The 16841-nt window shown below is 39.6% G+C and overlaps 1 protein-coding gene across 1 annotated transcript; it reads left to right on the forward strand.

The window, feature by feature from the left end:
* Nucleotides 1-1870: 1870 nt before the first annotated feature.
* Nucleotides 1871-15236, forward strand: LOC140065472 (phospholipase A2 inhibitor and Ly6/PLAUR domain-containing protein-like). The gene is made up of 5 exons (XM_072113070.1): nucleotides 1871-2260; nucleotides 6580-6699; nucleotides 10036-10182; nucleotides 12486-12623; nucleotides 14916-15236. Exons 1-5 carry the CDS (start codon nucleotides 2047-2049, stop codon nucleotides 15104-15106), a joined length of 810 nt encoding a protein of 269 aa, XP_071969171.1. The 5' UTR covers nucleotides 1871-2046; the 3' UTR covers nucleotides 15107-15236.
* Nucleotides 15237-16841: the final 1605 nt, after the last annotated feature.

Genomic DNA, 16841 nt, shown 5'->3' on the forward strand with positions numbered 1-16841 from the left:
TGTAGATAAAGTATAGGACCCCATCGGTGCTTCTGGGTGGCTAATGATCCTATGGGGGAATCCTAGGCTGGAGGACACAAAAACAAGGCACAGGCTGCTACAAAATGTCCAGATATAAAACTTTATTACTCTCATCTTTGTTTAAAAGTTACAGCTCTGTACACAGATCCCACTGCACATAGGACCTTATGCCCGAGGCACAGGGAGGATCCTAGAATTTATCTACAAGAACATTCTTTAAATTGTATCCCTAAGGACATTGGAAGGAAGGGACACAAATTGGAAGATACATTGGAATTTAAACTTTTGGGTCATAATGGAATCTATTACTCTTAAATCGAGAGGGTTTTTGGATCTTAGGGTAATAATAGTTATACTAATAAAAATAATATTAACCTAATAACGACCACCCACCACCAAAGGATATCCCTTCTCTTCTGGTCTCCCACGGATCAGAGACACCTCATGGATAAGACATAAGCACTTTATTTTTGTCGCTTTCTTCATCTGTGTTTAGCATGAGTAGGCCACTGTCCATTTTGGACCACAAAATTTTGTGATCGCCGGTTATCATAGGGTTAAGCAGAGTTGTTGAGTTTTATCAGGAACCGAACTTCCCTGCAGGTCACTGCTGTTCTCAATGGGGTTTGTTTCCTCCATAAATGAGACTATTTTCGATAAAAACTATACAAATTATAAAAGTAAACTGTAAAGTCGAAAGTCGAATAATTTTTTAACCGTTGTCCGTTGTGTTTGTATCTAATAAAGCTTGTTATATTTCTTGCCTGTACACACATCTCCTGTTGTAGACTATACAAAGTTTGTGTTGGCTACATCAGTTCTCTTTAGGCTGTGGAGACCCTTCCCTCCTATTTCCAAGTGTGTTTAACCATGAGGTTACTGCTACCTCCCATATAGGTTAAGTCCCCCCCCCCCCATAATTCCCACCTCAATGGCTTTACACCAACTCCATATTAGCAATTCCTGTCGCTGAGCTTTGGTGGTGACCTAAACACCTATGTTGGGGCTTGTATGCCGGTATTTTACAGTCCAACCTGTGATAAATCCCTCCCATAATCTCCCCTGCTTAATTTAACATGAACATTGTCGCAATCCCCCCATTTCCCTGAGACATAAATGCACTTATATATGATAACAACAAAAACACAACAACAATTGCCAAAAAAATGGCTGCAGATGGAGGGTCATGTGATCTCTATCTACCCATAAACAATTGTCCTGCTAGAAGCTTGATTTTATAGTCATGAATACTATCATAAGGTCCTGGAAGGATGATTGCTCCTGGACAGGTAGGGATCACATGACCCTCCATCTGCAGCCCTTTTATGGTCAAGAATGTAAAAGACAAGAACTTCACTTTGCACATCAAGAAAGACGTGTATTGGTAAATGACCTAATATCCTGCCCCTCCCCCCCCCCCTTACACTCACATTACAAAAGACATGAGGTAAACCAGAAAGTAAAGTACAAACCTAATCCATGTGTAACCTAAACATTACACAAGAGGGTTTTCTTTCAGTTATTGCACAACCCAAAAAATTGTGAATTTCTATAGAACACAAAAACCTTATGGCCACACTTAGAAAAACAATAAGCAATAACAATTTACAAAAGTTAAAAAATAAAATTAAATGTATTTACAAAGTAAAAAGTCAAGAATTTATTAGATTTTTGGGGGTGAATCGGTTCTAACACAATTTTGGAGATTTTTTTTCTCCTTTTTATGTACTATTTCACAATTTTTTGTGTTGTTGCGCTTCTATTTAACTCCTGAACTTGTATTTTACTAATTTTCCTTACGAAAGCACCATTTATCTCCAAGATGATTTTTTTTCAACTGGGACTTGCATTTTTGTAACAATTTTCATGCAAAAACACACCATTTTATTGATGCCATAGGTCGGGGGCATTGCATGTGTTGCAAAAGTTGCAGAAAACAATATCAACTACAAATTAACTTTAAAAACAAGCTATAAAGCTAAAAGTTGCCTTTTGTTAAACCAATCTTTGGAAGGTTACCTGTATATGGTCACTATTTGGTCATTCTGTGCCTCCCCCCACCCCACCCTGTACAGGGTGGGCTTATCTTTTGTCTGCTCCATAAATGGGAGAGACAGCATCTTCCCTCAGGTGTTAGAATCTACACAGGAGTCTGCACACACTGGAACCCTCCGGATCACAGCTGTAATGGAAACATTGTGGGTGCTGCTGAGCTTTATCTTGGCTCTTGCTAGAACAGGTATTATTTATTTATTCATTCAGATATGCATTTATTTACTTAATTTAGTTTTGGATTAATTCTAACATTACATTATTTTTTTTGTTTATTGACTTGTGCATTTATTTTAGATAATGAAGTTACTTATTTACTATTTATTTGGTCAGTTGTTTACCTATTAAAATCAATTTAGATTTAGACATTGATTTATTATTAATTGTATTAATTACATTTTTGGATATGTTAACTTTTTTGTTACTTATTTAAGTTTTATTCAGTCGGCGGCAAACATTTTTAATTTGTTTATTTCAAATTATTTTTAGACATATCATTGCATTTATTTATTTGGTCAGCTGTTTACATATTTAGTCTTATTAAGTTATTTATCCAGACCATAGTTTGTTATTTTTATAGGTCAGATGTTTTTATATATATTTTTTTTATTTTGATTCATTTATGATTATTTTTATGCCTTTATTTATTCAGTCAGTTGTTTACATATTTATTTGGTTTATTTATAATCATTTATTCAGCCAGTCAGTGGTTTAGATATTTAGTTTTACTACATTATGTATTCATTTTTCATATTTTATTTTTTATAGGTCTGATGTTTGTATATTTTTTATTTTGATTTATTAATTTATGATTATTTTTTATATATTTATTCAGTCAGTTGTTTACATATTTATTTTGCTTATTTTTAATCATTTATTCAGCCAGTCAGTTGTTTACATATTTAGTTTTATTAAGTTATTTATTCATTTTTCATATTTTATTTTTATAGGTCAGATGTTTATATTTTTTTAATTTCGATTTATTAATTTATGATTATTTTTATATATTTAATCAGTCAGTTGTTTACATATTTATTTGGTTTATTTATAATCATTTATTCAGCCAGTCAGTTGTTTACATATTTAATAATTTTGAATTAATTGTATTTATTTATTGAATCAGTTGTTTAATTTTTTATTTGTTTAGTTATTGTTCATTTATAACTATTAATTTTCATTCAGAGATATCTTTTATATTTGTTCTCTGACACTGCCCCACACAGGAGAGGAGAGGCTGAGCAGTGAGTTAGTGTTACACACAGAGGGGAGGGGTGTGGCTGTAGCAGAGGAGCAGCAGACAAGTCAAGGCTTGTACAGGAAGAGGGAGAGTTCAAAAGACCCCCCCCCCAAAAGAAAAAAAAAACCCAGAGGGAATTGACACAGATGGAAGAAGGTCTCACAATCTAGATAAACATTCTGTAGAATTTTTTTTTTAAAACAAGCTAGAAGCAGTTACTCTGAAAGCAATAACATTATTAGAATATGACTTAAAGTTTTGAACTATGATTGTATAATGATTTTTCAACTAGAAAATTCTAGAAACATGTAAAAGTAAATTGAAATGGAGGGGAAAACAAAGAAGATGTAACTAATGAGGTCAGCTCAGATGCAATTACTAATTTATTAGGGTTATTTTTATTTTAAAAGTTATCTATGAAATAATTTAGGTTTAATATGTTTATTTTGTTTTATATGTTTTATCTTTGTTTGTTTTTTTTGGTCAAAATTTTTTTATATTTTTTTGAATTTCGATTTATTAGTTTATGATTTTTTTTATTTATTTATTTATTTAGTCAGTTGTTTACATATTTATTTTTTTTTATTTATAATCACTTATTCAGCCAGTCAGTTGTTTACATATTTCATAATTTATAATTTATTGTATTTATTTATTGAATCAGTTATTTACATTTTTATTTGTTTATTTATTGTTAATTTGCAACTATTAATTTTCATTCAGAGATATCTTTTATATTTGTTCTCTGACACTGCCCCACACAGGAGAGGAGAGGCTGAGCAGTGAGTTAGTGTTACACACAGAGGGGAGGGGTGTGGCTGTAGGAGAGGAGCAACAGACAAGTCAAGGCTTGTGCATGAAGAGGGAGATTCAAAACACCCCCCCCAAAAAAAACCAGAGTGAATTGACACAGATGGAAGAAGGGCTCACAATCTAGATAAACATTCTGTAGAATAATAAAAAAAAAAAAAAACAAGCGAGAGGCAGTTACTCTGAAAGCAATAACATTATTAGAATATGACTTAAAGTATTGAGCTATGATTGTATTATGATTTTTTTAGCTAGAAAATTCTAGAAACATATAAAAGTAAATTGAAAAGGAGGGGAAAACAAAGAAGGTGTAACTAATGAGGTCAGATCAGATGCAATTACTATTTTATTAGGGTTATTTTTATTTTAAAACTTATCCATGAAATAATTTAGTTTTTATATGTTTATTTAGCTTTATATGTTTTATCTTTGTTATTTTTTTTAGATCAGATGTTTTTTTATATATTTTTTTATTTGGATTTATTAATTTATGATTTTTTTAATGTATTTATTTATTCAGTCAGTTGTTTACATATTTATTTATTTTTATTTATAATCATTTACTCAGCCAGTCAGTTGTTTACATATTTCATAATTTATCATTTATTGTATTTATTTATTGAATCAGTTGTTTCCATTTGTATTTGTTTATTTATTGTTAATTTATAACTATTAATTTTCATTCAGAGATATCTTCTATATTTATTCTCTGACACTGCCCCCCACAGGAGAGGAGAGGCTGAGCAGTGAGTTAGTGTTACACACAGAGGGGAGGGGTGTGGCTGTAGGAGAGGAGCAACAGACAAGTCAAGGCTTGTACAGGAAGCGGGAGAGTTCAGAAGACCAAAAAACTAGACTTAAAAGGGAACCTGTCACCAGGAAACCCATTTTTAGCACTCCCCCAGTCCCCACAGAGCATAGTACACACACTGCCAAAGTGTTTTTGTATTAAAAATAGGTTTTACAGAAAAAAAGATCTGTTATATTGTACCTTTCATTAGCATATGCTGTGTGACTAGGCAGTTGCCAAATGGGAGGGGCTGGAAAGGAGCAGTTCCCCCCACCCTTGGGAAACATGTGACCTTTTCAAATATATGAAAACACCCATCACTTGGCTTAGCGACGCCCCCTGCTCCTCTACAGCCAATCCAGAGTGTGGGGAGTTATTCATATATTTGAAAAGGTCCCATGTGTCCCAAGGGTGGGGGGGGGCTCCTCCTTTCCAGCCCCTCCCATTGGGCAACTGCCTAGTCACACAGCACATGGTATTGAAAGGTACAATATATCATATATTTTTTTCTCTAAAACCTATTTTTCATACAAAAACACTTTGGCAGTGTATGTACTATGCTCTGTGGGGACTGGGGGAGTGCTAAAAATGGCTCTCCTGGTGACAGGTTCCCTTTAAGTGACACAGATGGAAGAAGAGTTCACAATCTAGATTAACATTCTGTAGAATGTGAGAGGTTGTTACTCTGAAAGCAATAACATTATTAAAATATGACTTAATGATTGTAAACCTGAAAAATCCACAAAACTGATTGAACTATGATTGTATTATGATTAATTGCTATAAAATTCTGGAATCATATAAAAGTTAATTGAAAAGGAGGGGAAAACAAAGAAGATGTAACTAATGAGATCAGATGCAACTGCAAATTTATTAGGTTTATTTTTATTTGAAAAGTTATTTGTCAAATAATTAATGTTTTATATGTTTATCTTTTTGTTAAATTAAAATACTTTTAAAATAAAAATAGTTTTTTTTTTTAATTGGAAAAAATAATTAACATTATAAGTTACAGGTGGGCCCTGAATATACTCTAAATTATGTAGATATTTTCCACTTTTTATTTTTATCTGTGCATTTATAAATTTCCTTTTATTAAATCATAAAATAAAAAAAAATAATTAGAAATCATAAAAATATATGTATTAATTATTTGATATTTAAGTTTTATATTCTTTGCCTTTTTATTTCCTTATTTATGTGTTTTTTGCATATTGCCTTTGTTAATTCGTTTATTGTTATTTACTATTAAGTGATAAAAATGCAGCATAAAATAAAAAATATAAGCAATGTACTGAAAATATGTGACATTGTATTGTCCTATATCAATAATAGGCAAGTATAGGCAAGAAAAATTAAATAAACAGTGATAGTAAAAAAATAAATAAAAAAAAAAAAAAAAAATAGACTATATAGATATATTACTTATGGTTTAAAGTGATATAAAATTGCTTAGGTGTCAATATTTTCTTAAAATTAAACCATAAAGACAAAATAATTATTTTAAAAAAATTCACACTTACAGCTGCTGGATGACAAATCTGCTTTATATCAGCTCTTGCTGGATTAATTTGCGCCAAAAAATTGTTCCCCAAATTTTGGCACAAGTGAAGTAATAAATAAATAATACATGTAATAACATATATTTTGGTATTTTGTCTGTTTATAGGCTGGTCCCTCCAGTGTATACAGTGTACGGCCTTTGAGGGTGAATCCTGCACTACAGGGCCAAGCGTAACATGTGCAAAAGGCGAAGTGTGCACCACCAAGAATCAGCACGCTATAATAGGTAATTTCTTCTTATTGCCTTTTTTTTTTCTTGAAGTGGTATATTCCAGGAGAAAGTATAATTAATATTCAAATGAGTTATTTTAGGAAATCTACCACCAGGATGAAGGACTGTACACCAAGCACACTGACATACTGGTGATCGCCCCCTCTGGCAGCTGCTGCTCTTCTTATGCCATGATTTAACAAAAGGATTTTAAAATTATGCAAACGAGCTTGAAGGACAGCAGCCTCCAAAGGTGTTAATGGAGCCTGGAGCCCCATAGGCTCATTTGTATAATTTTTTAAGCAGTTTTTTTCTTGGCACGCATAGTGGTAGTGTATTACAAAGACTTTCATGGCTGCAAGGGGCACTAGTGTAATGGCAGGGGCATGTACGGCTGCCAAAGGCACGGGTATGATGGCTGAGGCATGGCTGCCAGGGCACTGGCTCACTAGTGTTTATTGATGATGTGACACAGGACAGAAGCAGCCAGTTGAATTGTGAGGTATCAGAGATACAATGGGGCACATTTACTTACCTGAGGTGATCCCTGAGGTGTGTTCCCCAATGATCCTGCACTGTGCCTCGATCCACGTAGATTGTGCTCCCAATATCCCGCAGGTGTCGCTCCCCGCTCAGGTCCGCCGGAGTTCACCTTCTTCTTCCCGGTGTATGTAAGTGCTTGGCTTGCGACACAAATTTGAATGTTAAATCCCGCGCTCAGTCTGAATCTGTTGGATCGTCCGAGGGCCGCCCCCCGATTTCTGTCACATGAAAGCCAGCACCAATGTGCCAAAGTAGTGCGGTCCGCGTACCCTTAGTAAATGAGCCCCACTGTGTCCTCAAATCCACCAAATGCAGCCAAACTGATTGGACAGATAGACAATGAGCCGAGCAATAAGCAAAAGCAAACAGGAACTTATTAAAGCAAAGAAGTGGAATATCCTTGAATGGCCAAGTTAGTCCCCGATCTCGACCCAATTGAGTTAAATTTCACTAGTTAAAGACTTAACTTCAGAAAGAAAGACCACAAAAAAAACTGCTGCAATAAAGGCTAAAGAAGGAGACACAGCGATGTCTGGTGATGTCCACGAGTTCAAGACTTCAGGCAGTCATTGCCAACAAAGGGTTTACAAAAAATTTTTACAAATTCTAATTTTTTTTACAGTTATTTAATTTGTCCAATTACTTTGAGCCCCTAAAATGATTGTGCATATAAAACGCTTTAGTTCCTTATATTTGTATCCCATCATCTTTGAATTAAAGCTAAGAGTCTGAACCTCAACTTTACCTGCATCTGAATGGTTTTGTTCAAACTTCATTATGGTAAAGAACAAAAATCAGAATAAATGTTGTCTTTGTCCATATATTTTCTGGACGTAAATTAAAAAGTGAAAAAAGGCGAATTTTATTCCATGAAAAACTGCTACTCCCCCCCCCCCCCCCCCGTGATTGAGAAAACATCACACTCTTTCCACTTAATTTGGAGTTCTGCCCGTGGATATGTATAAGGTCCGATGCAGAAAACTTTGTGGCCCTTGAATGGGTTTTCCCCTACATTTTTACTTTTCTAGATAGACAGCACTCTGGGCTGCGCTATGTGCCGGCACAGTAGCTACAGCCCTCACCAGATTCCATCACAGGCTATAGCGCATTTCTATACAAGACCGTAATTAGTGTTGAACTGAGCTGGGTCCATGATGCATCGATCACTTGTGTCCATGCCCCCAGAGATCCAGGTCTGAAGCCTCCTGTCTGGATCCAGTGGGTGCTGGGGGGCAGTGTTTGATTTATATGTTGACGCATGATGAGCCAGCGCATGGTACATTCACCCCATATTGTATAAATAGCTGTCAGGCTCTATGGTTGTCATCAGACTGATTGTCACTAGAGATGAGCGAGCACTAAAATGCTCGGGTGCTCGTTATTCGAGACGAACTTTTCCAGATGCTCGAGTGCTCGTCTCGAATAACGAGCCCCATTGAAGTCAATGGGAGACTCGAGCATTTTTCAAAGGGACCATGGTTCAGGAATAAAATGTGTTATTTAATTGAAAAAGAATGTCTTCTGATAAGTGATCAGATGTATGCAAACATCTGCAATCTATTCTTCACTGTTCCGCGCGTATATTATCTCCCGACAAGTTAGCAGATGTGAAGAACAGTGAAGAATAGATTAAAAACAGTGAACACAGGATCACTTAAGTGAAAAACGCAGTGAAAAACACAGTGAAGAATAGATTGCAGATGTTCGGGACATCTGCTTACTTGTCGGGGTGATACGCTGTCCCGGGATCCGCTCCTCTTCTTCCACTGAAGTCTCCCCGTGCTGCTTGATGTCTCCCCCGTGCTGCCCGATGTCTCCCCCGTGCTGCCCGATGTCTCCCCCGTGCTGCCCGATGTCTCCCCCGTGCTGCCCGATGTCTCCCCGTGCTGCCCGATGTCTCCCCCGTGCTGCCCGATGTCTCCCCGTGCTGCCCGATGTCTCCCCCGTGCTGCCCGATGTCTCCCCCGTGCTGCCCGATGTCTCCCCGTGCTGCCCGATGTCTCCCCCGTGCTGCCCGATGTCTCCCCGTGCTGCCCGATGTCTCCCCCGTGCTGCCCGATGTCTCCCCGTGCTGCCCGATGTCTCCCCCGTGCTGCCTGATGTCTCCCCGCTGCCCGATGTCTCCCCGTGCTGCTTGATGTCTCCCTGCTGCTTGATGTCTCCCCCGTGCTGCCTGATGTCTCCCCCGTGCTGCCTGATGTCTCCCCGTGCTGCCCGATGTCTCCCCGCTGCCCGATGTCTCACCGTGCTGCTTGATGTCTCCCTGGTGCGCGATGTCTCCCTGCTGCCGTTCCGCGCGTATCTTCCGACAAGTAAGCAGATGTGCCGAACATCTGTAATCTATTCTTCACTGTGTTCTTCACTGTCTTTTTCACTTAAATGATCCTGTGTTCACTGTGTTCACTGTTTTTATTCTATTCTTCATTGTTCTTCACTGTGTTTTTTTAATTAAATGCTCGAGCTCGAGCAGGGGAAATACTCGTCCGAGCAACGAGCCGTTTCGAGTACCTTAATACTCGAACGAGCATCAAGCTCGGACGAGTATACTCGCTCATCTCTAATTGTCACCCATTGTTCCCAGTAGTATATAGCTCTATACTGGTTACCTGCTCATAGGATAGACAACTGGCAAAATTATTCTGGGGATCTAAACTTCAGTAGCCTCCAAATGGCAGCTCAGGGGTGCAGTGATGGGTTACATTCCAAGCCCCCAGTGGATTCTCTCGTGCTTTATTGTGCCAGTCTAACAGGGATAGAATATAGCAGTATCTAGATACTTGTATTTATGCTCTTGTTTCTGACTTGTAGGTGGTGCGACCAGTGCGACGATGTACCGGTCATGCGGCCCGCCAACTCACTGCAATAAGACGGGAAGTTTCACCGTTGTGCAAAGAACCATGAAAATTGGCATCAGCTGCTGCTCTACAGACAACTGCCTCTCCCCCGTGCCTGAGTGTAAGTATCTTCCTGCTGGTATCTGCTGATGGAAATATTGTGGACACATTTTATCATTTAGTAGAAAATCTGCAGTGTATTCAGGTTAGGGACCAGCATCGCCTAGTGGCAATATTCTAACAACATGGATCATACCAACAGATTAAAAAAAAAACTAAAAAATTAAGTAAATTCACTCGCAACCCACAATCCAGCACTGGATTCTGGTTCTGCGCTCCAAGGTTTCTGGTATAAAAAAGTCATTTGTCGTATTTTTCGGAATATAAGGCACACAAAAAATCCTTTGATTTTCTCAGAAATTAAAGGTGCGCCTTATAGTCCGGTGTGCCATATATATGAACCGTACTTCATATATGAACAGCTGCCTTGAAATGTGCACAGGTCTGCCACCTGCTGGTCATTCATCCTTATAATCAGGTGCGCCTTATAATCCGGTGCACCTTATACAGGCGGTCCCCTACTTAAGAACACCTGACTTACAGACGACCCCTAGTTACAAACGGACCTCTGGATATTGGTAATTTATTGTACTTTAGTCCTAGGTTAAAATAAACAGCTGTAACAGTTATCAAATGTATCTGTAATTAAGATTTATTGTTAATCCTGGTTCTTATGACAATCCAACATTTTCAAAACCCAATTGTCATAGAGACCAAAAAAAATTTTGCCTGGGGTTATAATTATAAAGTATACAGTTCCGACTTACATACAAATTCAACTTAAGAACAAATCTGCAGACCCTATCTTGTATGTAACCAGGGGACTGCCTGTATATGAACCGTACTTACAGACAACAGCTGCCTTGAACTGTGCACAGGTCTGCCACCTGCTGGTCATTCATCCTTATAAGCCGCTGCGCCTTATAGTGCACTGCGCCCTATATATATCTAGACGTTTTAGCAGGCATTTATTGATAGTGCGCCTTATACTCTGGTGCGTCTTATAGTCCGAAAAATACTGTAGTTGGAACTAAACCGCAATGTTTGGCCAGTGAAACATATGGATCTCTGAACCATTCCTTCAGCCAGAAGTTCAGTTCAGGTCTTTGCGCTCACAATCTGCCAGTCGCAATCCAGCGGCGGGTTCTCCGGCGCTGATTCGGGTTCTGCCGGGATTCACTAAGGTCCGTGCGCCGATATTCACCAGGTGTCCCTGCTGCGCCGAGGTCTGCCGAAGTTCACCTGCTTTTTTCTGGTGTATGTGAGTGCTTGATCTTGCGACACAAATGGCTTTTTAAATTCCGCGGTTTTTCCAAATCCTTCGGGTTGGCCGGTGGCCACGCCCCCCGATTTCTGTCACGTGAAAGTCGGCGCGATTGTGCCAAAAATCGATCGCGTGCGCCACAATCCCGTGAAATACAGCGCAAAGAGGAAATATTCGGGAGAAACCCGACGGATTCGCGGCTGCGGACCATTAATAAATGTGCCCCAGAGTGCCTGGGCCCTACTCCAGGATCGTGGCGGGGGCAATGATCCTAATGAAAATATATTGCTTGAACCAGGACCTGAACAGGTCCACTCGTCTCTAATTCTTAGCAATTTTTTGGACGTGGGGGTTTACCACTTTTTGGTTTTTATTGCATAGTTTTTCCGCAGTTTTTTTTTTAGGTGTTAATATTATAGTAACATTATTATTACTTTTCCACTAATAATCCTGTTTTTTTATTTTAAATGGACACAAAAATAACATTAAAAATATATTTCATGTTGTTTTCTAGTGTAACTCCTCTTTGGGGCAGAAGTCAACAGCGGAGTTGTACTGGCTCTGATAAGACTCAGGAGCTTTGCTCAACATTTTAATACCCCCCCCCCCCGATCATGTGACGTCTAATCATAATATAAATATTTATAACCATAATATATTGCTTTTACCTTCTTGTTACCCTGTCAGAGACAGCTGGAGACTAGTAATGAGTCCTCAGTGAATTTTTTGGCCACACCTTAAACAAAAGTTCAATGCCGGTCTCCGAACCCAAACCCAATGCTAACATCCATGATCAGTGGTGATTAGTGAATTTAAATGCTGATAATTTGAATTAAAGATGCCAGCAGTGCACTCTAACCAGCACTTCTGGTGGGTGTTGGGTGTTAAGAACCCATCAACAAGCTCTCCTGGGTGAGCCCGAACACCAGACCCAAACCGCAATTTTTGGAGACCTGACTTTCTCCTTCAGTCTGTGCAGGAGCAGGAGAAGCTGCAGCGATCCCGGTAGATGTTGCCACAGAGTCAGGACATTGGGACATAACTTGTGATTATGTATTATTTTAAAACCCTCTTTTACAATGTACCCCTCTTGTCTGCAGTGCCACCTACCAGCACCCGAAAAAATGGCCTAGTTTGTGGATTGTGCGGTGCTCCCAAAGAAGACTGTACTCCCACCACTACCATAAACTGTGTCGGAAATGAAGACAAATGCCTTCTTCATGTGACAAGACTGAACGGTAAGTCACAACGTAAAACTTTTAGTTGTACATAGGTTCCTAGAAACCTAGTGTAGCATGTGCTGCTCTTCCATACACCGGTGCATTATTATGTTTACACCTCCTCTTTTGGGCTTGTGTGCCACATGGTCATCCAACCACAAGGTGGCAGTGTATTACAGTGGCAAACTGTACAATATAGTCACCTGATGTGCAAATGTCCATAATATACTGTTTCCAAATTTCTGAATATTTAAATGAAAAATACATTGACAACATGTCCTGCTTATGTTCTCCTGAAGGCAAGAGAACAAATTTTGAAAACAGAGGAGACTGTACTTGGTTCTGTACAGATACCTGAAACTGCGCAGACAGAGCTGTGTATGGGACATTGCATCTGCCAGGACAGGACTTTGCCTCCTCTTATGATGACATTACAAATGATGAGCAGACCTGTTCAGGTTTAAGTTCACCGATTTCAGTGGAACCTCAAACAAAAGTGATTGGTGCTGACACACCCGATCCCTGGCGTTGGTACTGATTGAGGGTGTTAACACTAAACTCTGGCAGCACAGTGCGCCTATCACATCATCGGTATGAGCATGTTCCAGATGGGAGGAGCCCAAGAGCCGCTCATCCCTCAAGAGTCATACGCACTGCTTAAAGGGGTTGTCCATTTTTAGCAAATAATTGATATGGTTTATGTAAGGAGAAGTTATGCAGTTTTCCAATATACTTTCTGTATCAGTTCTCTGCTTGCTGTCATTCTATAGGAAGCTTTTATGTTTACTTCCAGTGGATAGAAATCTGCCCATGGTTACACCGATGCACCTGTGTGACCATGGTCAGATTTCTATCCACTGGAAGTAAGCATAAAAGCTTCCTATAGAATGACAGCAAGCAGAGATCTACAAAACCGTGAGGAATTGATACAGAAAGTATATTGGAAAATTGTATAACTTTTCCTTACACACACCATATCAATTATCTGCTGCAAGTGGACGACCCCTTTAAGTATACAGTATAAGATCGGCTGAGGTTCTTGCTCCTTATGTGTGGTGTTCTCACAGCTGAAGTTCCCTCTAGTGGAAAACATTGCTAAATATTACAAATTATTTCTCCATGTACAAAGTGATATGAAAGCCCCAAAATCAGCAAATACTTAAAGGAATCCTACCACTTCAAAATGGTCATTTTGATCCAAACATACCTTTACCTTGGGGTATGTAAGCTGATGCTGGACGTGGTCTTGTGAAGGCAGATAAATGCACATTTTCGCCCAAAAAATCTGTTTTTTCACTAATCAAATGACCCCATTTGGCGCATCAGGACGCTCGGCGCTTGGTCACGATCGTGATAATGATAATGCGCCTGTGTGAAACTGCTCGACCCACCCTCCCTCTCGAGAGCTGGTGACGTCACCGAGCGCTCGGAAAGTATAGGCGCATGTACACTGTGGGGGTCATTTACTAAGGGCCCGATTCGCGTTTTCCCGACGTGTCACCCGAATATTTCCGATTTGCGCCGATTTTCCCTGTATTGCCCCGGGTTTTTGGCGCACGCGATCGGATTTTGGTGCATCGGCGCTGGCATGCACGTGACGGAAATCGAGGGCCGTGGCCGAGCGAAAACCCGACGGATTCGGAAAAACCACCGCATTTAAAAACGAAAAATCTGTCGCGGAGCTTGCACTTACCTTCACTCAGCCGGCCTCGGTGTATTCCAGTGCGTTCCGATGCTCTTCAGCGCAGCAGCGCCATCTGGTGGACGGCGGAGGAACTGCCTTAGTGAATCCCGGCCGGACCCGAATCCACCGCAGAGAAGGCGCCGCTGGATCGCGAATGGACCGGGTAAGTAAATGTGCCCCTGTATCTTTGTTTCGCATGGCCGCAATACAAAGTGGACGTCCGTGCGAAATTAAGATACAGTGTGCATGCGCAAGTGCTTTCCGAGAGCTCGGTGAGCTCACCGGCTCTTGGGAGGAAGGGTGGGCGGAGCAGTTTCACACACGCAAGACGCATGCATTATCATGATCGTGACCAAGCGCCGAGCGTCCTTTTTTGGTGAAAATGTGCATTTATCTGCCTTCACAAGACCACCTCCAGCATAAGCTTACATACCCCAAGGTAAAGGTATGTTTAGGTCAAAATGACCATTTTGAAGTGGTAGGTTTCTTTTAAACAACAATTTCCATGCATATATGCACATGGTCGGTGTGGGCTCTGCATTGCACCGGAGGAGGCTCTACATTGGGCCAAAGACCGGATTTCACCTCAAAGCTTTTTTGCTAATAACATATTTGCTTCTTTTCAGGTCCTCAGAATGTAGAATCCTATCGTGGATGTAGCACAAAGAGCATCTGTGACATAAGGTTCCTCAATCAGAGCTCTGGAGTCGTGAACATTGAAGCCGACTACTTCTGTAGCAATGGAGCCATAACCACGTCCCGAGTATTGGGTTTCTCTATCATTACAGCACTTGTTCTGTTGGTTCTCCTGAGCTAAAGATATTTCTAACAAAACAACATCTATGAGAGAAGCTCACAATGGCAGCCATGTTGGTTATCACCAGAAACAGGAAGTCCAACTTTTTGTACCCTTTTAAAGTACTTTGAGGTCAAATTTTCTTGATGATCTTGTAGAGTTTTTGTATGTAACTTACAATATGTAATAAATTTTGTTACATTTTTACGATTTGGGCTTTATTTAATATTTGACCCTTCTGTAGAAGCATAAAAGGGGTTTCTGAGATTCCTGAATCCTTTAGATAAAGATAATACAGGGTCTATTTAGGATCCCTAATTCTTCTTGCCTATTCATTGCCTATTCAACATCTTTTGTTTCAAAAGTAATTTGTCTGCAGTCCAGAAAACTACTTTGATGGAGGTTTATGGAGTGTTAGTGATATTTATCTAGGGCTCCAGCAGATCCTTTACAATTGTAAGGTGATTGCCAAATTTATAGATCTTTGTTCCCAGTGCTGAGATACGTAGAACAGAGAATGACCCATACACGGTCATTAGCTGCACTCAAAAAACACTCTTTATTTCAAGCCATGTGATGTATACAGAAAACAAATGTTTTGCAGAAAAGGTGAAGAGGTGATAAAATACTGAAATTCTATAGGTTAGTTTGAACATACCAGAACCTCCCCTTTAAGCTATTTTTCAAAAATGTTGACAAACTATGCCCCGTTTCTTCCAGAGACCTTGCCGTCAGAGAAACAGAATGTTTTCACTAAATGTCATGTGAAAATGCTCTGCATAAGCCGAAATAAGATAAAAGTAGATGCTGAAGCAAGAATATAGAATGACAGGAGTCAAGATAACTGACTGTGAACAAGATGGCGACTTGGAGAGAAATATGATATCTCTCACATAAAGGATGGCTAGGATTTTCTAAAATCAATTATAGGTTTCATCTACAATCATACCAAACTATTATCCTGCAGTCTTAAAAACAGACATCAAATCGAATCCACAATCCTATACTTTTTGTTTCAAAACACACCCAGATCCATGAAGTCCAACCTATGATCCTAAAGCATAACCAAGTAATAATAAGTCAAGTAAAGAGGTTGTCCAGCAACAATAAGATAGCCCCTAATCTTTAGGATAGAGGATAACTTGCTGATCAACTGGCATATCAGTGATGTAACCTGTACGGGTCACGAGAACAGGGGTCCGTTGTACCACACATGCATGCAGCTTTATTCACTGATATAGATAGCCAAGCACCATACTCAACGTACTTCCATTGGATGGAGCAGCGGTGTGCATGTCAGACTGGCCAATTTATTGTTTTGGGGTGCAATGGGTGTACCTTGTTCACATGATCCATGGGGGTACCATCACAGAGACCAGGGCTTGCGTTAGGGGGCAAACTGGGCCTTGCCCAGGGCCCCCTGTCCTAAAGGGGCCGCCTGCATGTGGTTTTTTGTGGGCAGAGGATGTATTACTCTTTTAATACCCCTTGGTTGATGCCCGGGTGAAGATGCTTATCATCTATCTCCTGTCTATATATCTATCATCTATCTGTCTAGTTATCTATCGCCTATAATTTCTCTATTTCCTATCTACCGTATATACTCGAGTATAAGCCGACCCGAGTATAAGCCGAGACCCCTAATTTTACCATCAAAACTGGGAAAACCTATTGACTCAAGTATAAGCCGAGGGTGGGAAATGCATTGGTCACAGACCCCCCCAGTATGTATACAGCCTGCCCCCAGTAGTATACA

Source organism: Engystomops pustulosus, chromosome 6, assembly GCF_040894005.1.
Source record: "Engystomops pustulosus chromosome 6, aEngPut4.maternal, whole genome shotgun sequence".
Taxonomy (NCBI): Eukaryota; Metazoa; Chordata; class Amphibia; order Anura; family Leptodactylidae; genus Engystomops; species Engystomops pustulosus.

Coding starts and splice junctions, on each gene's coding strand:
- LOC140065472 (XM_072113070.1), top strand. CDS start 2,047: ATGGTCACTATTTGGTCATTCTGTGCCTCCCCCCACCCCACCCTGTAC. Junction 6,700..10,035: donor GAATCAGCACGCTATAATAG/GTAATTTCTTCT, acceptor TCTGACTTGTAG/GTGGTGCGACCAGTGCGACG. Junction 12,624..14,915: donor TCATGTGACAAGACTGAACG/GTAAGTCACAAC, acceptor GCTTCTTTTCAG/GTCCTCAGAATGTAGAATCC.